The sequence below is a fragment of the Macaca thibetana genome, chromosome 1 (assembly GCF_024542745.1).
Source record: "Macaca thibetana thibetana isolate TM-01 chromosome 1, ASM2454274v1, whole genome shotgun sequence".
In the NCBI taxonomy this organism is placed as follows: domain Eukaryota; kingdom Metazoa; phylum Chordata; class Mammalia; order Primates; family Cercopithecidae; genus Macaca; species Macaca thibetana.
This window is the reverse complement of record NC_065578.1, coordinates 63,826,281-63,854,263: the sequence shown is the minus strand read 5'-3', so window position 1 is coordinate 63,854,263 and position 27,983 is coordinate 63,826,281. Positions and strand designations below refer to the sequence as shown.

The 27,983-nt window shown below is 41.3% G+C and overlaps 1 protein-coding gene across 1 annotated transcript in view; it reads right to left on the bottom strand.

Moving 5' to 3' along the window:
- CACHD1 (cache domain containing 1) overlaps positions 1–27,983 on the bottom strand; it is a 225,867-nt gene that overhangs the window by 62,635 nt on the left and 135,249 nt on the right. Inside the window, exon 5 of the mRNA XM_050757476.1 lies at positions 1,325–1,451. Coding sequence (XP_050613433.1) covers positions 1,325–1,451 — 127 coding nt within the window. The remainder of the gene's footprint in view (positions 1–1,324; positions 1,452–27,983) is intronic.

Here is a 27,983-nt window from a genome sequence, read left to right as displayed (position 1 = left end):
TCACGGGTGCTTCGTTCAAATCAGCAAGCCACCTAGTCTATCTCTTCTTAGAAGCAAATGAGAATTAGATGGTTCATGGTGGCCTTTGTTCTCGCGAGAAGCCATAGTCATGGCTTCTGGTCCAGTCTCCAAGACACTCAAGTCTTCACCAGAATGTATGGGGAGGGTAAGGAAGAAACTAAACACACAATAAAAATATCTTAGGATGGCTGGGCACGGTGGGTCATGCCTGTAATCCCAGCACTTTGGGAGGCTAAGGTGGACGGATCACCTGAGGTCAGGAGTTCGAGACCAGCCTGGCCAACTTGGCGAAACCTCATCTCTACTAAAAATACAAAAATTGGTCAGGCTTGGTGGTGGGTGCCTGTAATCCCAGCTACTTGGGAGGCTGAGGCAGGAGAATTGCTTGAACCCAGGAGGCAGAGGTTGCAGTGAGCCAAGATCGTGCCATTGCATTCCAGCCTGGGCAACAAGAGCAAAACTCCTTCTCAGGAAAAAAAAAAAATAGGAAAAGCACAGATGAAGTATTTTCCTCAGGGAAAAATTCTGGATACAATTTAAAGTGAAGATGAAGGGAAGCTAAAGTAATTGTGTAGATTCCAGAAAATGGTGTGAAAAGTGGGTGCCCTGCACTACAGCTTCAGATGTTCTGGCATCAAACATTTGACACGGCAAACAGGAAACTGCCAGGATTAAATAGGAAAGTGTACTTGCTTCGGGGGGTTCTATAATTAATGAGTCTTGTCATACAAATTATCTCACCATTATTGCCCTTCTGGCTACATGGTAGAATCTCAAGTCATGTCTGTGAGTGAGAAAAGCAAGATGTTAGTGATTTTTAATCCAATGCTTTCTGCTCACCTCAAAACTTCTAGTAGTTAAAATCTGCATGTAAATTTCATGCAGTATGGCCAAGCATGTCATCACAGAAAGGGAAGCTGAGTATAACAAACTCTATTCTGAGATATGTTATAAAGTTATGTTCAAGGGCTGCCCTATAGACAAGGTACCATCATTCACATTTCAACAAAGAATTCTGAAACTCAAAACACTGTAGGTACTTCACACAATTTGACTTCAGGAGTAAGTACTTTTTTTTATTTGGCATGTTACATAGCTATAGAAAAGCTCTGGATTTTGTAATTTGCCCTTGCCTGGAATTTCACATCCACATATACTAAATGGTGAATTCATTTCAGAACAAGTACAAATTTCTGAATCCACAGCTTAGAGGCATAGCCATGAGTAGAAACGAGAAGTTTTATCTTTCATGTAGATCACTCTTAAACAATAATTAAAAACTTCAGAATGCAAGTTAACATACCTACTGCGGTGTTCGTAGCTGCCCTTACACCGGAACTTGTGCGCTGGGAAAACAGTGAAAATTCCTTCTTCTGAACTGAAATACTGCCACTTAATTCCAGGGTTGGATTTCAGGTTGTCTGCAAGAACTAGAGGGGTGAGGAAAATGAAGTATAACCACCAAATCCACAGGTGCATGCAGGCACCGCTTCTCAGGCATCTGTTTTGCATAAACCGCTTGTAGTATGAAGAAATCCCACTAGATACAAGGTTGTAAATTTTCTATGAAACATGTTTTCTGCCCCTTAAAAAATACCCTAAGAATAGAAAATACAATGTTTCAGCTAAGTGAAGCTATTACTCTTAATATTGTACCATGACATTATATGTCTTGGATTCTTTTTCCAGTACAAATGATTCACTTGCATTAATCTCTCCCTGCACTGAGCTGGCCCCTGTTGGGTCAGCACACACTAGTTGGCTTGGGGTGCAGTCTGTAACTGTAGAAAACAGTGATGTTAATAGGCCTCATCGCCAGAGGGACTAGACCTGTGACCTTAACCTTGCCTCTGCTTCACAATGAAGGAAACAGCATACATGGTACTTAAAAAGACAGGCCATCATTGTCTGGTTAAGCTGTTACTTACGGAATGATTCCTCTGTGCCGGGTGCTGGAATACAGGCTTCCTTATGTTATCTCATGTCATCCATAAAGCAACCCCAAGATGTGGGTGGTATTGTTATCACTACTTTAGAGTCGAGAAAATATGCTGAAGTGATTTGTCAAAGACCTCCTCAGTAAATGGCCAAGCTGGGATTCAAACCTGGCTGTCCCGACTCCTGTGTTCCTTACATCATGCTGTACTGCCCCCCTTTATCTACACAGCATTCCTACCGCTGACCTGCATCTGCCATTCCCTCAGCCCACCTTGTTGTGTGCAATCCTGTCCCACAACCTCCATGAAGTCTTTCTTACCCTCTCCCGCAATCAGAATTTCCTCTCTTTTCTGAGCTCTTAGGATGTTTTGCTCTGCTCCATTCTGACTCAGCTACTTATTACACACTTACTACATGCTGGTCACTGCTTCACAATTGGCAAGATATACAAAGATGAGCACAAAACAAGCCCTATTGTAATAACTGATAAACAAGCAGAGTTACACAGATGGAAATGGAACAAAAACAAATTCAGTTGCGGGAAGATTCCAAGCAAACGTGAAAAGGAAGGAATGCGTGAGGTGTATTTGATCAGAAAATACATTAAGCTTTAAACACCCATGTGATCAAATAAGGATCTGTTTGTATGACTGTAAGGGCTGAGGCTGAGATATGACTCTAACAATGATGAGGGATCTTCACCTCTACTGTAGACAAAGAGCTTTCACACAGGATATTTAAGTTTCACAAAATACTACACGGTATGTGGTCTTATCTTCAGATTGCAATGAAGAAACTGAAGCTCAAAGAAATTAAATGGCCCTTTATAACATGCCGTGTTTTATTTTCTTCATAGCATTTATCACCATCTGAAATATCATTTAATACCAGTTCATTCTTCTCTTCTCCTTTCCCACCCCCAGTTAAATTTTAAGATGCAAGCAATGAAGAACTTGGCCTTATCCCCCCTATAGCCTAGAACAATGCATGCACAGTGAGTGTAAATAGTTCCTACACAAATGAATATCCACGGCTAGTAGGTGGTAAGATCGTGCTTTAACATAGCTCTTCTGACTCTGTGTTTCTCACTAAATCCTTCGGCCTCAAATAAAAGTGGGTGGACTAATTATGGTATTATGTTTTTATACCATATGTAGCATCAGGAATTACATTATGAAATGGGAGCTGCAAAGTTTTGCAGGATATTGTGGGGGTGATGGTTCCCTGTGAACTCAGGTGCAACAGTCATGTACCTGCCTCCTCTCCGGTAGAGCATCATGAACTCCAAGAAGGTAAGATGATGGTCTACTCTGTCTCCTTGGCACTCAGGACAGTGGCTGTGCTGTTCTGCAGGTTTGTTATATTAGCAGGACTGAATTCCTATTCTATTTTTTATTAAAAAATTTTTTTTGAGACAGGGTCTCACTCTGTCGCCCAGATGGGAATGTAGTGATGCAATCACAGCTTACTGTAGCCTTGTTCTCCCGGGCTCAAGTGATCCTCCTGCCTCAGTCTCTTGCATAGCTAAGACTATAGGTGGGCACCATCACACTCAGCTAATTTTTTTTTATTTTTGTAGAGACAGGGTGTCACCATGTTGCCCAGGCTGGCCTCAAATTCGTGGCCTCAAGTGATCCTTCTGCCTTAGCCTCTTAAAGTACTAGGATTACAGGCATGAGCCACCGTGCCCAGCCCCAAGATTTTATCTGAGACAGACAGGCCTTGCTTTCAGTCTCTGCTGTCCCTAGTTCACTGTATTTATATCCACTATTATTCTGATGTCTGCTTGGCTTTGATCAACTTTTCCTGATTTGTTCTTGGCCTACCATGGGCAGGGAACAGCTTTTAGGAATAGAGGTAAGGAGAAAAAAAATATTAAATCCTTACCTACAAAAGAAAGACTAATTCAGGGAGATTGGAAATATACACTAAACTTTTAATTAATTATCACAGTATCTGATTAAGAGCTTGGGTGAGGTACAGAGAAGGGCTATGGAAATCCAAAGATAGGAAAGATCTACCTGTGGTCATTGAGATGGTGTTGGGAACAAGTCCTGAGTGAGTACCTATGACCGTCTAGGCATTATGCCACGTGCCTTCTACAAAGTATGGTGGACTTTTGCCATTTGGGCATGTACCTTGAAAACATACCCACCTCCCAAGATGACCAACGTGCAAGAGGAGGGGAGTGAGAGCTTTGCAGCGGGGTCACTACAGAGAGTGCTCAATTAGCAAGACAGGAAGCCAGAGGCCAAGTTCCTCTCAATGACTTGTTAAAGGACAGTGTACATAAGTGCACAGCATGTGCTGCTGCCATCTACATATGATGTAGAGTGCGGAGTGACAATATATTCAACTCCTTTCCCTTTTTCCATCCGAGTGAAGATCACCACTTTTAATGTTTTATTTACTTTGCAAGGGGTCTTTCTGCCATTAGCAATATGTTATCTGAGGACTACCTTTTTGAGCCATGGCAAATATTTTGATTGTGTTCCAAAAATTAAAACATGTGACAGTCATTAAACTTTGTGGTTGGTGTTAAAATGCCAGTTTCATCTTTATTTCTAGCATGTACATACTCAGGTATGACTTTAGTGCTGGCTCCACCTATCACTGGAACAATTTCAAAGCATGAGGCAAAGATAAAGACATTGGTCAATAAACCTCATTTTAGACTAATCGTTAACAACAACTTACAAAGAAGAAAATGCTGGAACAACATGTGACTATTCCACAAAAGTGGCCCATGGTGATGCCTGTGTCAACCTGCCCACTCCCAGAAACATATGCCCAGAGCCAAACAGGGTCACACCTATGTGGGGTCTGATGAAACATAATGGAGACTCGACTCTAGCAAACATCTATCTGGCATCTGCATGTGCCAGCTTTGTGCTAATGCTCCCACATATAGCATTTAATTCTCACCTCAACAAACCAGTCTTTTAACATGCACTAAAGTTTCATGTGTTTAAATCAGAATGGAGCGAATTCCATAGACATTTAGGAACACTTTTTTCAAATTAATTTTTTTTTTTTTTTTTTTTGAGACGAAGTCTCGCTCTGTCGCCCAGGCAGGAGTGCAGTGGCGTGATCTTGGCTCACTGCAAGTTCCGTCTCTGGGGTTCATGCCATTCTCCTGCCTCAGCCTCCTACAGGCGCCTACCACCATACCCAGCTAATTTTTTTGTATTTTTAGTAGAGACTGGGTTTCACCGTGTTAGCCAGGATGGTCTCAATCTCCTGACCTTGTGATCACCCACCTCAGCCTCCCAAAGTGCTGGGATTACAGGTGTGAGCCACTGGGCCCAGCCTTTTAATTTTTTATTTTTATAGATTTAGGGGGTACAAATGCAGTTTTGTTACATGGACATATTGTGTAGTGATGAAGTCTGAGCTTTTAGGGTAACCATCACATGAATAGTGTACATTGTACCCATTAGGTAATTTCTTTTCCTTTTTCTTTTTCTTTTTTTTTCCCTGAGACTGAGTCTCGCTTTATCACCCAGGCTGGAGTGCAGTTGTGTGACCTCGGCTTACTGCAACCTCTGCCTCCTGAGTTCAAGTGATTCTCCTGCTTCAGCCTCCCAAGTAGCTGGGATTACAGTCATCTGCCACCATGCCCAGCTAGTTTTTGTATTTTCAGTAGAGACAGGGTTTCACCATGTTGGACAGGCTGGTCTTGAACTCCCGACCTCAAGTGATCCGCCTGCCTTGGCCTCCCAAAGTGCTGGGATTACAGGCGTGAACCACCGTGCCTGTCCCCATTAGGTAATTTCTCATTACTCGCCCCGCCTCCCACCCTCTCACCTTTCCAAGTCACCTTTCCAAGTGTCTATCATTCCACTCCCTCTGTCCAAATGCACACATTATTTAGCTCCCACTTATAAGTGACAACATTCAGCATTCGACTTTCTGCAGGAACACTTTAGAATTCCCACTCATCCCCTATCCCTCACTGCTTTAAATGACCAGATCTCTGTATAGAAACTTCCCTTCAGTCTGGTACAGTGATTGGCCAACTTCTGTAATGGGCTGGATAGTAAATACTTCTGGCTTTGCAGACCATAAGGTCTTTGTCATAACGACCCAAATCTGTCTTTGAGAGGGCAGACACAGACATTTATTTGTAAATGAATGAATGGGCTGTGTGCCAATACAAGTTTATTTACAAAAATCACTGGCAAGCTGGATTTGGTCAGCGGTCCTCCAACAAAGCTATGCAAAATATACTACACATAGGACTTAAAGCATTTCCAAAGCCTTAGACTTTTAGCTATTACACCCCTTGCCCTCCCCAGATCCCTCATGCATACCGAGGGGCTGTAACACATTTTATCCTCACAAAAGTCCTAGGAATAAAAATTAATTATCTCCAAGTGACAGCTGAGGAAACAGGCTCAGAGAGCTTGTTTTTGACATGCCTGAGGTTTCACAGTGGGCAAGAAGGGGCCATGAGAGTCAAGGCAGTCTGTGACCACAATGCCTGTCTTCTCGCCTCTCCGCCAGGAAACTTGCCCTTTGTGAGACATCTGCCTGACATGAGTGTGTGTAAACATGGAAGAGGTTTTTTCTCCACCTAGTCTCCTGGGGTCTGAAGCTTTAACCTTGATCTCACATTAGCACTGTTCTCCAGACAGCCCTGCCAACCCCTTAATAAAAAGGCAAACATTGCCTTTGGAAGTAAAGGAAAGCTCAATGACCTCATTTAAAAGTAACATCTGTAACAATAAACAGGCTACAGTGAAACTATTAAAAGGGGAGCCAATGGGAGCAAGAATGTTTTAAAAATAAATCAAAACTCATATAGTGCATGATACATTTAGTCTCACCACAAAAGATCATTCTGGTTCATTATAATCATTCCAACACTATAACACAGTTTCAGGCAAGGTTTCTCCAATTCTCCTGCTGAGGACTCCTTTGGCATCTGATTAAATTACATCCATTATTTGGTACTAGCAGAAGATGATGGATATGATGGTAATGAGGTCCCCGGGGCCCAGAAGTAATCTATCAATGTGCTGTGCTTCCCAGGCGGCCCCTCTCTGACCTAGATGTGGAGGTGAATGAGAGCCTTATTATCCACACAAGCAACCCAGAGGGGGCTTTCCCCATTCCTATGAGTCAGTTAGGTGTCTAGCCACTGGATAACTTGGGCTGGTGTCCAACCACAGGGTCCTTCACACTCACTCTTTCCTCAAAAATGTTGGAAGTGGTCCAGGAAAAAAGCTGGGCAGACGCCCAACCCATCGAGCGGTGATGCACAGCATTAGGATTTAAGTGATGAATGGGCAGGGTCTGTATCTGTCTAAATTGCTCTACACACCTACACTTACCTCAGACAGACACAAGTGCAGGAGGCAATAAATGGTGTCTTTCCTCAGTGAAGTGTATCCCCAAGCTAGAAGTTACTGCACCCTTTTAAATCCTCCTCTGGTGTTTTACCTCTTCCTACCTTCTACTCTGCATTATCGTTATTATAGGTACATTCCACCTCCTCCACCCCTAGATTCTAAGATCCTTGAGGGCAAGATCTATACCTGACTCATCTCTGCATCCTAAAGCAGAGATTTCTAGTTCTTTTCACATTGAGGTACACATTCTCTGAGAGATGTAGGATTGGTATCTGTAGCACACAGGCTGGGATGATCCGTACGTTTGTGTGTTTAGTTCTAAAATCTTATTTTCTTCTAATGCCAACTTTTTTTTTTTTTTGAGCCGGAGCCTTGCTCTGTTGCCCAGGCTGGAGTGCAGTGTCACAACCTCGGCTCACTGCAACCTCTGCCTGCCAGGTTCAAGTGATTCTCCTGCCTCAGACTTCAGAGTAGCTGGGATTACAGGCACCCGTCGCCATGCCCAGCTCATTTTTGTATTATTAGTGCAGACGGGGTTTCACCATGTTGGCCAGGCTGGTCTCAAACTCCTGAGCTCAGGTGATCTGCCTACCTTGGCCTCCGAAAGTGTTGGGATTACAGGCGTGAGCCCCCAAACCCAACCTACTGCCAAATTTAATTTAAAAAATTAAATATTGTGACTATATCAATATAGAAGCAATGACAATTTTAAATATGTCTTAAAACCTAGACACTCCCTTCTCTGAACACCACTGCCTTGATTAAGAAAGTTTGCCAATGCAACCAGCATAGAAATAGATAAATGGAGAGATAAAAAGTCTGCTGTGTGATTTCATGGGTCTATACATGTCCAAATCTACTAACTGTACATGTTAAACACATGAAATCTATTGGATGTCAATTATACTTCAATAAAACTGTTTCAATAAAACAGTGAAAATGTATTGAGCATCATACAAAACAGTTTCACATATGGTGTAATACTTTTCATAATTACCCTATGGATTTGTTATTTTATTCCCATCTTATAGATGCAGAACTAACACGCTCAAGGTGGCAAGAGCACAGCATGATTTGATTCATTCAGGTGTGCTTGCTTTAACATTACATATAGTACTTCTGTGTGTTAAGAAATACATGCTAGATGAATTAGCAATCAACAGATAAAAAACTTACTGAGTATTCTTGAGAGGCAGAATAAATATATAAACATGGAGGGGCTTCTCAATCAAAATAACAGATTTATTAGTTTGTATGTACAAGGTAAATAAGTACAATTAAGGAGAGGCGTAACAAAATGAAGTGATTTCATAATTGGAATAAAGCCTAAGGCGAAACTGACCATTTAATCTTATAAGGAAAAACAAACTGCTGAACCGCTAAAGCTGGCAAATACTAGCTGGGTAGTTCAGGCTGGTTTACCTGGAAAATCGCAGAGACACAAGCCACTGCTTAATAGGCAGAGCTGATAGTGCATGTATGACTCTGAGCAAGCTTAAACACTAAATAGCATATGTTAGATAAGAGACAGGGTTTTTATATAACCGAGAAATGGTATAGTTGTGATCTCTTAATTATTTTGAGGTGTTCAACAGGTTAGAGACATGAGCCTTAGGTGGCTTTTATTTTTCACTGTCAACTTGAGCGAGTATAAGAAAGCCATTTGGAAATGGCCTGGTGTTATTTTGCATCTTCTACTTAATTCAGGTTAGTACTTATCAACTAGAAAAAAAGACCCTGGTAAATCAGAATGGACTGGGAATGAAAAGCCACAGGTTCAAGTCCCATCTCTTAAGACTGGCAAGCTGTCTGACCTTAAATTTACTCTCTATATAGCATCCAAAGGCTTCTTTCTAAAATGTAAATCAAATCCCCTGTTGCTTTGCTTAAAACCTTTCAAAGGTTCCCTACTGTACTACACTTAGCATTAAATTCAAACTCTACAAGGCCCTGCATGACCTGGCTCCTTCCTATTCTCCAACCTCACCTCTTCCCCCTTCAACTCAGTACACTGTACATCAAGAGCCAATTCTTTCAGTTCCACAAATGTGCCCTTGGTACAAGGTGATCCTCAGGCATGGGAAAATTCTTTCTTCACTTTTCAGATAGCTCTTTTTTAAGCCTTCAGGTTTTGCCTGAAATTCCACCTTCTCAGAGATCCTCCCCTGACCACTCTTGATTCTTATCCTCTCTTATAGTACTTGGTATTTTCCTTCATAGCAAAAACTGGTAATGTCCTGTGTAATCTTTACGTAGCTATGTGTTTAGTATCTCTTACATAGGGAACCTTAAGCTCCATGGGGAAGGAAGTATACAGATTTACAATTAGAGAGGAAGAACAAACTTCCAGCTGACTTTGATCAAGTTTATACAAAAAAAGGGAAAAGGGGAGCATCCTCACTCCCACTGACTTAGAATATATAAATCAGCACTATGAGACTATTATCAGTGGCCCAAGACTATATATATATATGGAATGTCCAAGTGGTACCAGGAAAAGGTTATTTAGATGAACATATGGAGAAAATTTAATGTCAGTCTTTTAAAAACAGAGCCATCACAGGTAGCTCACTGTGACCACTGATAAGCAAGGGCAAGAGGAAGTGTTTTCTCATTTCAAGTATTCTCATTACAAGCATTTACTAAAGTATTTACTATTTCAAGTATTAATTATCAGAGCAACCATGAAATCTCTTCCTCTGAAGCCTTTACAAGCAGGAATGATGCCTAATAATTTAAGATTATTTGGATAGCGCCCAGTAGACTATCAGTGGGCCAGTGGAAGGTGAATTTGGTTCTAAAAATTTTGCCTTTCAATTTTGCTGCAGACTGTGTAGTGGGAATCTTTCTATTTGGCTGTCAGTTTGGGACATTCCTCCTCCAACCAACTCTAAGGCACAGGATCTTAATAGTTTCTGTTCCATAAATGCTTTGGTAGCCTGGAGTAGGCAGAATCTTTGTAAAGCATACAAATAAAACATTTAAGATGTCAAAAGAAACCTATTATAAAGAATAGTTTCCAAAATATTACAAATGTAAGTGTATGATAATATATGTGCTTCCTATTAATGCATTAAGAAAAAGAAAGGTTATGGTAGGTCTCATACCTTCCATGATTTGGAAATCATGATGAGCATACATGATATTTCAAGACATATTCAACAACTGTTATGTGAGATGAAAACTGCCATGATTTCTTTGATGACAAAAATCCCTGGCATGAAATGTACACTGTGGATTGTTACCTTAATTTATGATTGAATTAGAGATCAATTAAAATAAAGATCTAATTTATTTAACATCCAAATGGATGAATCTCTTAATTCTATCTGTGAACTCCTTAGGAGAGTATGAGGTCTGTCTCTAAGGGACAGAATTAGAAATCTGCTTACAAAGGAGGTTTCACTGTAAGGACAGTCTCTGTGGTGATCACTATTAAGTCACATTTCTAAGCAGCTACATGTAGGTGGGGAAGGAAGATCTAGATAGTCATTATTTCCAAAGTCAGTATGGTCTCTATTTTATATTAACAAAAATTTATATTAACAAAAGTTCACAGCAGCTCAAAAAAGTTCAAACTACTTTAAAAAATTAAAATATTGAAGGTCTATGATGCCTGGATGAAAAAACTGGTAAGATATGGTGCTGCCAGCCCACTTCTCCTTCTTTAAACCTTTACCAACGAAAAATTCCTAGGGTGCCAAGCAGATGATAACAAGTAAAGAGGGAGATGAAATTTAGATAAAAATAACAGTAAGAGACCAGGTAGCATTCTAGATATTTTGTTTTTATATTTTTGAAATCTTGTAACAATTCATTTTATAAAGTCAATATAATTACTGTCATTTTACAAAGCAGAAAACTGAAGCTGAGACAGGTGAAGCAACGTACCTATGTCCACACAGTTGTTATAACTAGAGGAGGCAAATTCTGACCAATGGATCTAGTAAGTCACCTTGCTTTTTCCCCCTCCTTCTTGCCTTATCAAATACTTATTGAGTCCTGGCTATGTGTAAGGCACAGTGCCGGGATCATGCCCTCTGCTTTTGGGTCTAGAACACTTTCTACTAAACCAAGGGAAGATTCTTGGCATGTAGCAGTGAGAACACAGATGGGGGTACCTGACAGAGAGGTGCTCTTAGATCCGACCTCCAGTGCCTACCACCATTCCAAGATGCTCTTGCCCAGAGCATCCCAATATTTAAGGCTCTCGAATACAGGTTCTATTTGATCTCTACACTATAAAATACTGACAAAGTAATATTATAAAATGGAAGGAAACAGGTCTTCTGACAAGCTCTATTTCCTCCATCACCCTCTGTGTAAGGAATTCAACAAACTGACTGTTTCTTAGAGTTACTATGCTAATTCTAAGCAAACCCCCACAATTTTGTAATAACCATTGGCTTATTTTTCTTTAGCCACAGCACACAAACTGTTGTCAGATATGCAGCTGAAAAAATATGCCTTCCCCGTTTCAGGCGTTCTCACTTCCCATTTGTTGAGTCTCAAGACCCTCCAGCATACAGTATACTAAACTCTCCATGAATAATTCTAACAGATGGGTCCCAGATTCTCTGACCCCCAGACGTTTTCCTTCCAATTTCACTATCTACATCTAACTGGTTCTTATGTCATCAGCCTCTGCAGTCAAAACAAAACCAACCATGTCCTCCAAACTCCTTGCCTGCCCTCTTTAATGCTTAAGCTACCTCATCTATGGGAAAAAGATGGATTTTTGTTGGGTTGTGACTTCTGTTTTTCTCAACAATATTGTCCACCAGAGGTAGGGACATATAGAACATGCTCGTAATGGAAAGCTTATTGTCTCCCACCTCAAGGATATCTGGGCTTCCTGATGCCCAGCCCAACACCACTCAGAAAAACACATCAAGCTGTCTACCTCCCGCGCTTGCCAAATAGAAAATACAAGAGCTATCCTAAATACACAGAGACACAGACAAACGAAAACACACATACTTCCTCAACAGAACAGAACTGACTTAGCACCTCTCAGTAATGTTCTGTACAACAGCAAACACTCTGGAGGAGAAGAAAATAAATTAATATTCTGAGGATTCCAAACAAAATTTCTGGCATCATACCTGATCCCACCTTCCCAATTCCCACCTCTCACTTACATTTGAGTATCGTTTTGCCATATACTATTCTGCTATTCTGGAGAGGCCATATATTTCAGCGACCACTGGATACCCTTTATGCTGCTCCAGGGGTGGTAAGCATATTGAGCACTTGACCATGTACCAGGTAAGGCTTTTATCTACATTACCTCAGTTAATTACTACAACAACCCTATGAGAGATTTTAAGCAGGGGAGCCAAAAGAGCTTTATGGAAAATGGAAGGAAGTGTAAGTTAGCCTGGAAGGAGGAGTACCTGGGACCAGACTATTAAGGTCATCTAAGAGTGAAAGGAAGGCAGTGGAAAGGGGCCATGACACAAACAAAATGGCTAGATGCAGGTTGAGCGGGATGGCAAGAACTAGAGAATCAACGTAGATCACTCTTCTTAGTTGCGTAGCTGAGACAAAGGGAAAGATTACTAATAACTTAGGATATAGGACTGTTTTTCATCGTTATTGCTATTTTTTTGAGGTAAGTTTTATTATTCATCATTATTGCTATTTTTTTTTTAATCTATGAGGTAGGTTTTACTTATTATCCAGGAAACCAAGGCATAGACAGGTTACTTTTTTTTTTTTTTGAGAGGGAGTTTCACTCTTGCTGCTCAAGCTGGAGTGCAATGGCATGATCTCGGCTCACTGCAACCTCCGCCTCCTGCGTTCAAGTGATTCTCCTTCCTCAGCCTCCAGAGTAGCTGGGGTTACAGGAGCGTGCCACTACGCCTGGCTAATTTTTTGTATTTTTAGTAGAAATGGGGTTTCACCATGTTAGCCAGGCTGGTCTTGAACTCCTGATCTCAGGAGATCCGCCTACCTTGGTCTCCCAAAGTATTGGGATTACAGGCGTGAGCCACTGCACCTGGCCATTATTACCGTTTGTAAAGCTAAGGATATTCTGGTTCAGAAAGGTGGGGAGTGACTTAAACCCTGAGCCCCCAATGGGACCTAGGCCATGTTGCTCAGTGACCTGCCACCACACTGATCATGCCAGTTAAGGCCCATTGCAAAAGTTAAACTAATGACAGTTGACCAAGCCTGTTCCTGGGGGCAACTCAATGATCCTTTCCTATCTCCTTGTTATTATTTTAGTTTAAGACTAAGGTTAAGGAGCAGGCATCCTCAAATCCCTGATTCTGTTCTGAGCTCATAGCTCTTTGTGTCCATTCTAGGTTGATTATATACTGCAAAAATAACCAGTCCATTCTGTCCTTGATTCAACCTGGTCATGGGCTCAGGGAACCTAGAATAAACTTCTGGGATAATCCAAAACCAGTGGGGTTCTACCACTCTCCCTTCTTCCTACCTAGTAGGGCATTCCCAGAGGACCCAAAGGTCCAGGTGATCTTCAAGCATTTATAAAAGAAATAACAGAAAATTAACAAAAATGTAGTTCTCAAGCCTAGGTGATCATCACAATTTTTAGAACCCACAGATTACCAAGCCAACATTCTGATTCACTATGTCTGCATGGTGGCTGAAGAATAGTTTTGTTGGTTTGTCTTTTGTCTTTTTTTTTTTTTGCAAAGCACCCCAGGTGACTCTGATGTTCAGTTTGGTTTGGGGCAACTAACCCAAGACATTAATCTCCATTTTCCCATCTGTTTGCTTCACTTCTTTCTCTGTCTTTGGCATGTAAACATTTTTAAGTTTCAAAAAAAAAGCAATAACGATGAAAAACATTCCTACACCTAAGTTATCAGTAACCCTTCCCCTTGTCTCAGCTATGCAACTAAGAAGAGTGGTCTACACCGATTCTCTAGTTCTTGCCATCCCACTCAACCTGCATTTAGCCATTTTGTTTATGCCATGGCCCCCTTCCACTGCCTTCCTTTCACTCTTTGATGACCTTAATAGTCTGGTCCCAGGTACTCCTTCTTCCAGGCTAACTACACTTCCTTCCATTTTCCATAAAGCTCTTTTGTCTCCCCTGCTTAAAATCTCTCAGTTGGTTGCCTTCAGGGTAAAAAACAGATAAAACACAACCAAACCCAAACAAAACACCTCAGACTAATATAAACGACCCATTAAAATTTGACTTAGCACTACTCTTATTTTCTGATACTCAGCTCCCTCCTAAACAATGATCCATTCTGCATGCACATTTTATAGATTCCAAAATGCTTGCTTGCCACAAGCACATCACCTGGATAATTCTTACCACATTTAAAAGACCCAGCTCAGAGCTCACAACCTGGGTCAAGTGCCCAGAGTTCACCTTCATCATCACAGCACTTAGCATTTTATTGTAATTGAACTTGTCTGTTGATTTTTCTCCTCCTCTCCCCTCTCACCAATACACTTCATTATCTTGGTATCTGGCATCGTAACCACCACATGCTTGTCACTTGAGAGAAGCTCTTTATGAGGGAGAGCCAGGAAGGAGTCAGAACTTATTCTGGGTCTCAAGATTAGGTAACTAGTAAAATGAAGCTGCTGTTAACTGACATATGGAACATGGGCCAAGGAGGAAGTTTGGGTGGGTAGAGAGACTATTTATAGGTATGGTTTTAGATACAAAGAGTTTCAAGTGTCAGTAGGCAGAATACAGTGATGGAAATACATCTCTTCATCTTAAGCAGTCTATCTCAGGGAGGCCATTGACTAGGAGTCAGGACACATAATGTTAAGCCATGTCAATACCAACAATTGCTCATTGACTTTAGGTAGATCAGAACTTCTCACCTGTAAAATGAAGCTTATAATGGCCCTTGGTGTCTGGTAAGAATAAAATGAAAGTATAAAATGGTTTATGAGGTACTAAGCAGCAATGGACTGATTGTTTTGTATATATTGTGTGTCTGGGCTCATCATAGATGGTTTCACGTGACTCCAGAATACCATTATTCATTTGTATAGTCTGCGTCACTCCATATCATGGGACATTTATGTGTGTTGATTTGCTACTTAGCTAAGGAAACCACTGCCAACTAACAGCAAATCACAATCACAATCCTTTCTTCATCAAAGTCCTTCAAGAGTCTTGGTTATTCCATTACACAGAAGAGAAAACAAAAGCACAACAAAAATCCTAGTGGCTTTCGTTCTTTCTTTCAGTAAGAATTTACCGTGTACCTGCTATGGGCAAGGCACTGGACTGGGCACTTGGCATACAATAATAAATAAAAAGAAGCACAAGGTCAAGTAGGTGTCTAACTTAAAAAAATAAAAAATCTGTAGTAAGAATGTGCCATAGAGTAAAGTCATAAAGGGTCATAACTGAGCCAATACAACCCTGGAAGGCCACCCCAGCTTCCAAGCAGTCCTGGGGTTGGCAGAGGCCTTTGCTGACACTGTGTAGAAGCCCTGCTCTCTCCCACTCTCGATTCTCCTTTCCTCCCTTTCCCCATAGGCTGCCAAGGTCCATCTCAGAGTCTGCTTCCTCAGAAAGCCAACCTGCTACAACAAACAAGAAATTCTTATCTAGAAGGGTGAGGGAAGGTGACAAGGAAGTTGGGTCCTTAGGAATAAGCAATGTTTTACATGTCAGAGGCGGCTGGCAGTGTGCTGCAGGATGAAACAATAATGTGATCAAAAGTAGGGAGCGGTGATGGAGGTGGGTGATGCTGAAGAAATGAAAGGGATTTCCTGAGGTTAGAGCCTGGAGGACTTAAGGAAAAGGAGCAGAAGATGGGGGTGCAGGGTCTCCAACGTGAGCTTAGATGTAAAGGGAGCCATCAGAGGTTTTTGAGAAATGCAGTTACAGAGGAGATTTTTCAGAATACTCAGTGAGTGTTTAGGATGTGTGGAAAAAGAGGGAAAAGAAGCAGGGAAACCTTCTGGTGGTGGTGGTGGTGGGGTTCTACATTAATTATTCTTCTAGAAAAGCAATGAGGATCCAAATTTACCACAGTAGCAGGGGAAAAAGAAAGGGGATTCAAGACTGATTTTTAGACTACAGAATCTGAGCCAAATTTCTCTTTCAATGAATAGAGGACAATGAGACCTGTGTTACAAGTCAATGTACCAATCAAGAGCCACTCATAGGCAGATGCCCAGCTGGTGTCTAGACCAAACAAGAGCAACACACAGGCAGATGTACAGCCGGGTATCTAGGCCTAACAAGAAGAGCAATGCACAAGCAGGTGCCCAGTGGGGTGTCTAGACCAAACGAGAGCAACCTATAGGCAAATGTCCAGCCAGGTGTCTAGACCAAACAAGAGCAACCTATAGGCGGGTGTCCAGCCAGGTGTCTAGACCACAAAAAGAAAAGCAACACACAGGCAGATGTCCAGCCAGATGTCTAGACGAAATGAGAAGAACAATACATAGGCAGATGTCCACTCAGCTGTCTAGACCAAATAAGAAGAGCACCACATAGGCAGATGTCCAGCCAGATGTCTAGACCAAACAAGAGCAACCCACAGGCAGGTGTCCAACCAAGTGTCTAGACAAATGAGAGCAACACACAGGGAGATGCCCAGCCAGGTGTCTAGACCAAGCAAGAAAAGCAATCCATAGACAGATGCCCAGCTGGTGTCTAGACTAAACAAGAGCAACATACAGGCAGATGCCCAGCCAGGTGCCTAGATTAAACAAGCACAATGCACAGGGAGATGCCCAGCCAGGGGTCTAGTACTTAGTGAACACTTGACAAATATTCACTTATTTATTTATACCCTTACTTGGACAATGACTCGTGTTAGGTCAAAATGGATAAAACCCAGAGAAGTACTGAGTGGAAAATGGTGAGGAAAAATTCCCAGAATGAAGGTAATACTGAATATGACAGGGAACTCAGACTGGGGAGCAAATTCAGAGGAAAGTTTGTTTTGTGTACCTACAGGAAAATCACAGAGAAATGTGTGTCCTGAAGGTGTTTATTCAATAAATAAACTCAGAAATAGACCAGGTCTTGAGCTAGAGATTGTGAATTCACCAGCACATGGCAGGAGCTGGGAAGCTGGCTAAACTTAGAATATTCAGGAAGATAATGATTAGTGAGGTGAGGAGGATGGTAAGAGAGAATATACAGAGACATTTACTCTGAGCAACAGAATAAAGAAAAATGAGCCCCAGAAGAAAAAATAAGGATTAAACAGAGACATAAGAGGATAAATAGCAGAACATAATTTTATAGAAACCAAAGGAGAAGAGTTTCAAAAAAGAGGTTTACATGTCAACTACTACAAAATAGTCAAGTAAAATTGTAGAGGAGTCACTTGAAACCCTTCCAGGGAGCAAAGATATCCTGCCTTTTAAATACGTAGCCATACCTTGGAGATACTGCAGCTCAGTTCTAGACCCCTGGAATAAAGTGAGTAAGGCAATAAAGTAAGTCACACGAAGTTTTTGGTTTCCCAGTGCATATAAAAGTTATTTTTACACTACACTATAGTCTATTAAGTGTGCAAAAGCATGTCTTAAAAACATTGTCATACCTTAATTTAAAAATATTTTATTGCTAAAAAATGCTAATGATCATTTGAGCCTTGAGCAAATTATAGTCTTTTTGCTGGTGGATGGTCTTGCCTTGATGTTGGTGGCTGCCGACTGATCAGGATGGTGGTAGCTGAAGGTTGGGGTGGCTGTGGGAATTTCTTAAAATAAGACAACGATAAAGTTTGCTACACAAATTGACTTCCTTTCACAAAAGATTTCTCTGTAGCATGTGATACTATATGACAGCATTTTACCTACGGTAGAACTCCTTTAAAAAACTGGAGCCAATCCTCTCAAACCCTGCTGCTGTTTCATCAGCTAAATTCATGTAATATTCTAAGTCTTTTGTTGTCATTTCAACAATGTTCACAACATCTTCACTAGGAGTACATTCCATCTCAAGAAACTATTTTCATTGCTCATTCATAACAAGCAACTCCTCATCTGTCTAGGTTTTATCATGCGATTATACCAATTGAGGCACATCTTCAGACTCTCCTTCTAATTCTAGTTTTCCTGGTATTTCTACCACATTTGCAGTGACTTCCTCCACTGAAATCTTGCCCCTGAAAGTCATCCATGAATGTTAGAATCAACTTCTTCCAAACTCCTATTAGTGTTGATATTTTGATCTCCTCCCATGAATCCCAAATGTTCTTAATAGCATCTAGAATGGTGAATCATTTCCAGAAGGTTTTAATTTACTTTGCCCTGATCCATCAGAGGAATCACTATCTATGAAAGCTATAACCTTATGAAATGTATTTCTTAAACAATTAGACTTGAAAGTAAAAATCACTCCTTGATCCATGGGCTGCAGACTGGACATTGTACTAGCAGTCATAAATACAACATTAATCTCTTGGTACATCTCCATCAGGGCTCTTAGGTGACTGGGTGCACTGTCAATGGGTAGTAATATTTAGAAGGGAGTCTTTTTTTTTTTTTTTTTTTTTGAGGAGTGGGGCTCCATACTATAACCTTATGGAATGTATTTCTTAAACAATTAGACTTGAAAGTAAAAATCACTCCTTGATCCATGGGCTGCAGACTGGACATTGTACTAGCAGTCATAAAAACATTAATCTCTTGGTACATCTCCATCAGAGCTCTTGGGTGACTGGGTGTACTGTCAATGGGTAGTAATATTTAGAAAGGAGTCTTTTTTTTTGAGGAGTGGGGCTCCATAGTGGGCTTAAAATATTCAGTAAAACATGCTGTAAACAGATACTTCCAGGTTTTTTGAAAAAAGGGAGATAATTAATTATAAGCAGAAAGCCAAACAAATGCATGTGACTCATTTTCCCTGAAAACATCTGAGTATTGTTCTATATACTACTACCTAGACTTGTGCTTCAATGACGTAGGTATTTTCCTTACATACACATTATAAAATTTAGCAACAAGGGCCGGACGCGGTGGCTCACGCCTGTAATCCCAACACTTTGGGAGGCCGAGGTGGGCGGATCACAAGGTCAGGAGATCGAGACCATGGTGAAAACCCGTCTCTACTAAAAATACAAAAAATTAGCTGGGCATGGGGGCGGGCGCCTGTAGTCCCAGCTACTCAGGAGGTTGAGGCAGGAGAATGGCGTGAACCCGGGAGGCCGAGCTTGCAGTGAGCTGAGATCGCGCCACTGCACTCCAGCCAGGGGGACAGAGTGACACTCCGTCTCCAAAAAAAAAAAATTTAGCAACAATGATAAGTAACCACCAACATTAATTCAATTCAATAAACATTATATAAGCATCTATAGAGTGAAGACATAACAAGATGTAACCATGAGGATATAAAGATAGATAAATGCTTCTGTGATCTCATAGTATGATAGAAAAGGCAATTGCACACAAAAATGGTATTGATATATGGACTCCTATTAAAAAAACTTCTATTATAGAGATACTTTGTATTAAGATAATATAACTTTCATTTGAATTATGCTTTTATGGTTCATGATATGGTTTGGCTCTGTGTCCCCCCACCCAAATCTCATCTTGAATTGTAATCCTCACATGTTAGGCAGAAACCTGGTGTGAGGTAATTGGATCATGGGGGCAGTTTCCCCCATGCTATTCTCATGATAGCGAGTTCTCACTAAATCTGATGCATTAAAAGTGTTTGGCAGTTCCCCCACACCAACCCCCTCCTGTTGCCATGTAAGACATGCCTTGCTTGCCCTTTGCCTTCCAACATGATTACAAGTTTCCCAAGGCCTCCACAGCTACGAGGAAATGTGAGTCAATTAAGCCTCTTTTCTTCACAAATTCCTCAGTCTCAGGTAGTATCTTTACAGCAGCATGAGAATGGACTAATACAGAAAATTGGCAATGAGGTAGTGAGGCACTGCTATAAAGATACCTGAGAATGTGGAATTGACTTTGGGACTGGGTAACCAGCAGAGGTTGGAAGAGTTTGGAGGGCTCTGAAGAAAACAGGAAGATGAGAGAAGTCTGGAACTTCCTAGAGATTTGTTGAATGGCTTGGACCAAAATGCTGATAGTGATACGGACAATGAGGTCCAGTCTGAGGTAGTCTCACATGTGGATGAAGAACTTATTGGGAACTGGAGCAAAGGCCACTCTTGCTATGCTTTAGCAAAGAGACTGGCAGCATTTTGCTTCTGCCCTAGCAATCTGTGGAACTTTCAACTTGAGAGAGATGATTTAGGGTATCTGGCAAGGAAGAAATTTCTAAGCAACAATGCATTCAAGAGTTGATCTTGCTGTTTCTAAAACTGTATGCATATATGCATGAACAAAGATTATCTAAAACTGGAATTTGTATTTGAAAAGGAAGCAGAGCATACATGTTTGGAAAATGTGCAGCATGACCATGTGGTAGAAAAGAAAAACCCATTTCCTGGGGAGAAATTCAAGCCAGATGCAGAAATTTGCCTAAGTAACAAGGAGCTGAATATTAATAGCCAAGACAATGTCTCCAGGGCATGTCACAGGCCTTCAGAGCAGCCCCTCCCATCACAGGCCCAGAGGCCTAGGAGGAATAAATGGTTTCTTAGGCCAGGCCCGGGGCTTTGCTGGTCTGTGCTACCTCAGGATGTGGTGCCCAGTGTCCCAGCCACTCCAGCTCCAGCCATGGCTAAAAGGGGCCAAGGTGCAGCTTGGGCCATGGCTTCAGAGGATGCAAGCCCCAAGCCTTGGCAGGTCCCATGTGGTGTTGGGCCTGTGGGTGTGCAAGTGACAAGAGCTGAGGTTTGAGGGCCTCTGCCTAGATTTCAGAGGATGTATGGAAACACCTGGATGTCCAGACAGAAGTTTGCTGTAGGGGTGGGGCACTCATGGAGAACCTCTGCTAGGGCAGTGTGGAAGGGAAATGTGGGTTTGGAGCCCCTATACAGAGCCCCCACTGGGGCACTGCCTAGTGGAGTTTTGAGAAGAAGCCACCATCCTCCAGACTCCAGAATGGTAGATCCACTGACAGCTTGCACCGTGCACCTGGAAAAGCTGCAAACACTCAAGGCTAGCCTGTGATAGGAGCCAGGAGGCGGGCTTACCCTGCAAAGCCACAGGGGCGGAGCTACCCCAGGCCATGGGAGCCCATCTCTTGCATCAGCATACCCTTGATGTGGGACAACAAGTCAAAGGAGATCATTTTGGAACTTTAAAGTTTAAAGACTGCCCTGTTGGATTTTGGACTTGCATGGGGCTTGTAGCCCCTTTGTTTTGGCCAATTTCTCCCATTTGTAATAGGTCTATTTGCCCAATGCCTGTACCCCCATTGTATCTAGGAAGTAACTAACTTGCTTTTGATTTTACAGGCTCATAGACGGAAGCGACTTGCCTCATCTCAGATGAGACTGTGGACTTGGAGTTTTGAGTTAATCCTGGAATGAGTTCATACTTTGGGGACTCTTAGAAGGGCATGATTATATTTTGAATTATGAGGACATTAGGTTTGAGAGGGGCTGAGGCAGAATGATATGGTTTGGCTGTGTCCCCACCTAAATTTCATCTAGTAGTTCCCATAATCCCCATGTGTCATGGGAGGGACCCAGCAGGAGGTAACTGAATCATGGGGATGGTTACCTTCATGCTGTTCTTGTGATAGTGAGTGAGTTCTCAGGAGATCTGATCATTTTATAAGGGGTTTTTCCTCCCTGCTTCACTCTGCACTTCTCCTTGCTGCTGCCATGTGAAGAAGGACTTGTTTGCTTCCCCTTTCACCATGATTGTAAGTTTCCTGAGGCCTCCCCAGCCATGCTGAACTCTGAGTCAATTAAACCTCTTTCCTTTATAAATTACCTAGTCTCAGGTATGTCTTTATTATTAGCAGCATGAGAGTGGACTAATACAGTATGTCTAAATGTGGGAGCTTAAATAAACAAATTAAGATTTGTTTTATTGATTTTACTGCATAAAATCTTATTTTATAAAAATAAAAAAAATGTTCAGGATACATTTGCTAAGTTAATAAAAGGCTATATCCATTTTGATATGTAGTATGAGTGTGAGTGTGTATATATATTTGTATTTATATACATATGTTGTGTATATATGTATATATGCCAATATATGGCTAACAAAATCTTCTGAAGTCAGTGTAATAAGGTTGTTGTGAGAAACTATAAGAACGACCAAACTTTGACATAGCTTGCAGTATAGGAATAGAGTCTGAAGAGGGAATCAGGTACAGAAAGGAACCTTATTTGTTTAGTTCCTTAATTCTGTGTGTGCATATACATAGTATACACCTATACATATGAATATAAACTGAATCATACAAGCTCAAGAATCTAGATTTCTGAGTGACTAAACAGCTTTTAAATGTTATATAAATAATTACATATTTTATGACACTAATGCAATCATGAAGCTGAAGCAACTGGGCATAAAAAGGAATGAGAAATGTCTAGCTTGGTTGATTTTTCTTCTTTATTTTAGGTAGAACATGGCTTTTTCATTGCATTGTTACCAGCAGAATTTTTCTAATGCATATTTAATGGGTAATTTTCATGGTATTTTAAAGAGAAAAACTTATAGTATGTAGTACATAGCTACTCATTATCAGTCATAGAAGGAAATGATGAAACTAGAACAAACGACAGCCTTTAAGGCCCACCTGTACATCCTATCCTATAGCATTTACCTCTGTAACATGACTTATAAATGCCCCTTACACCCCGTGAATCCTGTTTCTCAATGAAGACTGCAATGTTACCAAGATCGAAGTTTGCAACTTCAAATGCTCTTTAAAATCAAACGCAATAAAGTCCAGACGCTTTTTCTTTCAGTGAGAAAGACTAACTCCTACTTCACTCTCTCCTCAATTGCATAACTCAAGAGAGCAAGAGACAACTTCTCTTGGACTCTTCAAATAAACTCTCTTTAGGGATCAGGCCATGCACAAGAAAATAGCTCAGCAGGAATTTAAAAGAAAAAAAGAGAGAGAGAGTGAGAAAGTGGGGATAAAAGCAGGAAAGAACCTGAGCAAAACATTACCAGAACCATAATATAACACATGCACTGTCAAACTTTAGTTATTTGAATAGACTCAGGGACAAGGAGTCAAATTAGAAAGTAGGGATCTGGCAGGGGTGGTTTTAAGAAAAAGAATACACATGTGTGTTGGATGAATGGACACATGACCTAGTTTTGGATAAATGAAGCTAAGAATGGTTTATAATTTATGTGAGTCTGCTTCCAGCTAGTCTGAGAGGCAATCTGAAACTGCGTTATCAATTAGGGGCCCATTGATGAATTATATACAGTCTGAAAGAGCCTAAGGCTGGACATCTTACAGATGTAAATATCAGACATGTGATAACCTATGAAGTACATTAATTCTGCTCTGAAAAGGGGCATGAGCTGTACAGGAGGAAAAGGGGGAACTCTGAGGTCACCTTTCACCATATCCTACTCCTCTCATATTACAAATAACTGCTCAAGTATGTGGACTTTGGGATGTAGCCACTGCCTAGTAGAATGCTGCAAAACTTCAAATGCAAGCAAGTCGGTTCTTAAATACCTGAATATTGCCAAAATCTGCTTGTAAATCTAGCTGTGTCAACTGTGCTGAGAACAACTCTTGTTATGTAGTAGGTTATACTTGAGACATGCTCATAGAAATATAAAAATTCAGGATCTTGTCTTTATATTCTACTTACTTCTGCCCTCTCCACACTCTTCTTCCCCACACTCTGAGTTTTCAAACTATCTGAACTCTCTTCCTTAACAAATAAACACTGAAATACATCAGCATTTTCTTGGGATTATTTGTGCACTGAGTTTCAGTCTAAATTCCAGTAATAGGAGGTAATCTTAGTACCACTAATAGGTCTTTAATGCTTATTCTCTGGTCCTCACTTTCAGCTGATGATCTTGTTCTCGAATTCTCTGGAAAAAAAAAGAATCACTAAGAAGGGAGTGTCACTAAGTTCACACCCATCATCACATAAGCATCTCCACCCATGTACTCTTCCTTTCCTCTTCTTGCTATGAATGAACTCTCTGTGCTTCTAGGTCCTTTACTGGTGATACAGCATCTCTTACCTAATCAAGGAAAAAGCTCTAGCAATCTTCTCCCCTTGCTCTTGTGTCAATCTCTACTGAATTATTCCCTTTGGCACATAAACTGAGTATAATTTCTCTCAATTAAAAAACATCTTCTTGATCTCATCTGGCCTTCCAACTTTCCTTTAAGCAAATCTCAGGAGTTCAAGTCCTTATTTTCTCTGACTCCTCTCCTCCGTTCTCCAGAGCTTGAACCCTCTAGGATCAGCCTATGATACTATTCTACCAAACAACCCTTGACAAGCTCACCCATAGCCTCTACATTGCTAAATCATATGGTTGGTTTTCTAGACCCTCAGCATACAGAGACTAGGTGACAAAGTTGATCTCTCCCTCTTTCTTGCAACACTTTCTTCACTTGGCTTCAGGGAGACAGCCCTCTTAGTCCTCTTTCTACCCACCTGACTGCCCTTCCCAGCTCCCTTTCCAGCTTCCTCTTCATCTCAGTGTCACCTCAGCAGTAAAGCACCCCAAGACTCAGTCCCTGGAGCCCTTCTCTTTTCTACCCACGGTCACTTGCTATGTGATCTAAATGAACCTCATGATTTTAGTGCTATCAATACACGATGAATCTCTAGCCTTGGTTATTCCCTAGGCTGCAGACTTACATACCCAACTGCTTATGAGGTCCTTTACTTAGATATCCAACAAGCATCTCAAACGTAACTTTCAATAACCTGCCTCTCACACAAACCTGCTCTTTTCCCAGCATTCCCCATCACAGTAAATGACAACTCTGTCCTTCTCCTTATAAGGCCAAAGATCTTAGAAGTCCTTCTGGACCTCTCACTCTCATATACCCAGTCCCCCATCCTGCCCACCATCCAATGGACCAGCAAATCCTACCGATTCTATCTTCAAAACATTCAGAATTCAACTGCTTCTCACCACCTCCACTGTCACTGCACTATTAATGCTATCATCATCTGTCCCCTGGATTTTGGAGTAACTTTCTAAGTTGCCTTCCCCTACTTCTACCTTTGCCTTGTCCGGTCTAGTCTCGGCTCAGTAAACCTTTTAACCTAAGTCAAATCATGTCACTTCTCTGTGTGACTCCTCCACCACATGATGGCTTTCTACCTCATTCAGAGCAAAAGCTAAAGTCCTTATAACTGCCAGTAAAATAAGGCTCTTGGTGACCTGGCCCCGGACTGCCTCTCTGGCCTAATTACTCCCAGCTCTTTCACACCACCACAGTTACGGTGGCCATCCTGCAGTTTCCAAGCACACCAAACAGTCACCCAATTCAAGGTATTTGTCCCAGATATGCTGCCCCCAGATAAACTCAGTCTACAATCCCACTTACTCAGATCTCACCCACAAACCCTTAGATGAAATAGTAAGTCGTCTGCTCCTTTCCCCGACAGCCAACCGTATTCCCTATGTCTCATCTCTGCTTTACTTTTCCTTGATAGCATTCATCATCTTCTAACGTATCACTTGTTTCTATGTCTCCTGGCTCCTGGCCTCCAGATTATAAGCTCTCTCTGTGTGTGTGTGTGTGTGTGTGTGTACGTGTGTGTGTGTGTGTGTTTTACAGCTCCTGACCTAGAACAAAAAGGAGTACTTACTATGCAGAAGGCATTTAATAAATATTTGTCAAATGACTTGTAGCTGTACTTATTCCTTCCACTTAATAGGTGGGAGGCCATTCTTCCAGGTTATGGCCATATACTAGAGAGGTCATTCACCAGATTCCCCTGTGTAAACTCCCCCCATGGCCTTCTAACTCATTCAGAGCAAAAGCTAAAGTCCATAACCTAGAAGAAAGGCTGTGTATTCACTAAGAAAAAGTAACACTACTTCTAACAATGAAGCCAGAGCTCAACGATGTGCTCATTATCAGAAACAATACAATAAATAGTAAAATAAGGCAATGAGGATGAGGCCCTGGTTGCCACAGCCTCCAGATCTTCCAAGATCTGACTCACTGAGGTGCGTGGTCCTGGCAGCGGACCATCATTCTGGACCCCAAGTGAGCACACCTCACCCTCAGTCTGCCCAAGCCTGCCCTTTCCTATTGTCCCAGTCACACAGCCAGGAGGTTAATGGAGCTTCTAGAATCTCAACACCAGACTTAGGATATATCATTGGAAATATGTTAAGGAAGGTGCTGTCTACTAGAAAGGAGTGAAAATGCATTTGAAAGTAGTCCATAATTCCTTCCTGTTTTATTTTTTTCCCTCATTATAAAAACAACAAATGTTTAATTTAAAATTAAGAAAATTAATAAGGAAATAAAAAAATCTCAGTTTCATCATTAAAAAATAACTATTAACATTTAAGTGTGATCCATCTAGATCTTATATAAATACACACATTTATGTGTGATCCATCTAGATCTTATATAAATACACACTAATTTTTAAAAGTTAATTATTGTATAAATGCACACTAATTCTTAAATCTCGGCCAGGTGCGCTGGCTCATGCCTGTAATCCCAGCACTTTGGGAGGCCAAGGTGGGTGCATCACCTGAATTAGGAGTTCGAGACCAGCCTGGCCAGCATGGTGAAACCCTATCTCTACCAAAAATACAAAAATTAGCTGATTGGTGGTGGGTGTAATCCCAGCTACTTGGGAGGCTGAGGCAAGAGAATCGCTTGAACCCAGAAGGCAGAAGTTGCAGTGAGCCAAGATTGTACCACTGCACTCCAGCCTGGGCAACAGAGCAAGACTCTGTCTTAAAAAAAAAAAAAAAAAAAAAAAAAAAAAAAAAAAAAAAAAAAAAAGCTAGGTGAGGTGGCTCATGCCTGTAATCCCAGTACTTTGGAAGGCCGAGGTGGGTGGACCACAAGGTTAGGAGTTTGAGACCAGCCTGTCCAACACGGTGAAACCCCATCTCTACAAAAATACAAAAACTAGCTAGGTGTGGTGGTGGGCACCTGTAATCCCAGCTACTTGGGAGGCTGAGGCAGGAGAATTGCTTGAACCTGGGAGGCAGGGGTTGCAGTGAGCCGTGATCATGCCACTGCACTCCAGCCTGGGTGACACAGCAAGACTCCATCTCAAAGAAAACAAACAAACAAACAAAAAAAACCCCATGAGTTACCATGACTTGTAAAAAACTTAACTACATACAATGTTGGATTACAGTATGTATTTTTGGAACACTTACATCTGATCCTATTCAAAGATTGCTATTTCAAGTCTTTAGACCCAGGAACATCTCTCGTGTACCTAGCAATGTTTTAGGGAAAAAACTGAATTTGGGAACCTGGAGACTCAAGTTCCAGCTTTGCACCCTGTACAAGTTGTGGAATCCTCCCCGTTAATTTATCTCCCCATTCCATGCCCTTGTCTACCCTCTTTTGTTATTTTTGTAATGCAAACCATTCTCATTTAGCTTCCCTTCTAGTAGTAAACCTCACTTGCTGCAGAGGGTTCCAGATGATCTGACCAATGAAAAAATATATGCCTAGCAGATTTAGGTTGGATCATTTATCTAGCAGCTATAGTTTTATTATGCCTAAGAAACATGCAACTTACAGCTTGTTCTTTTCAGACCTAATAGATTACATGATTTGTGTATACAATTCCCAAAGACTACCATTTCTGCCCCAAAGTGAGACCTACTGGAGCCCTAAAAGTAAATATTCTGGTCCTCTGCCTTTCTCTTCGG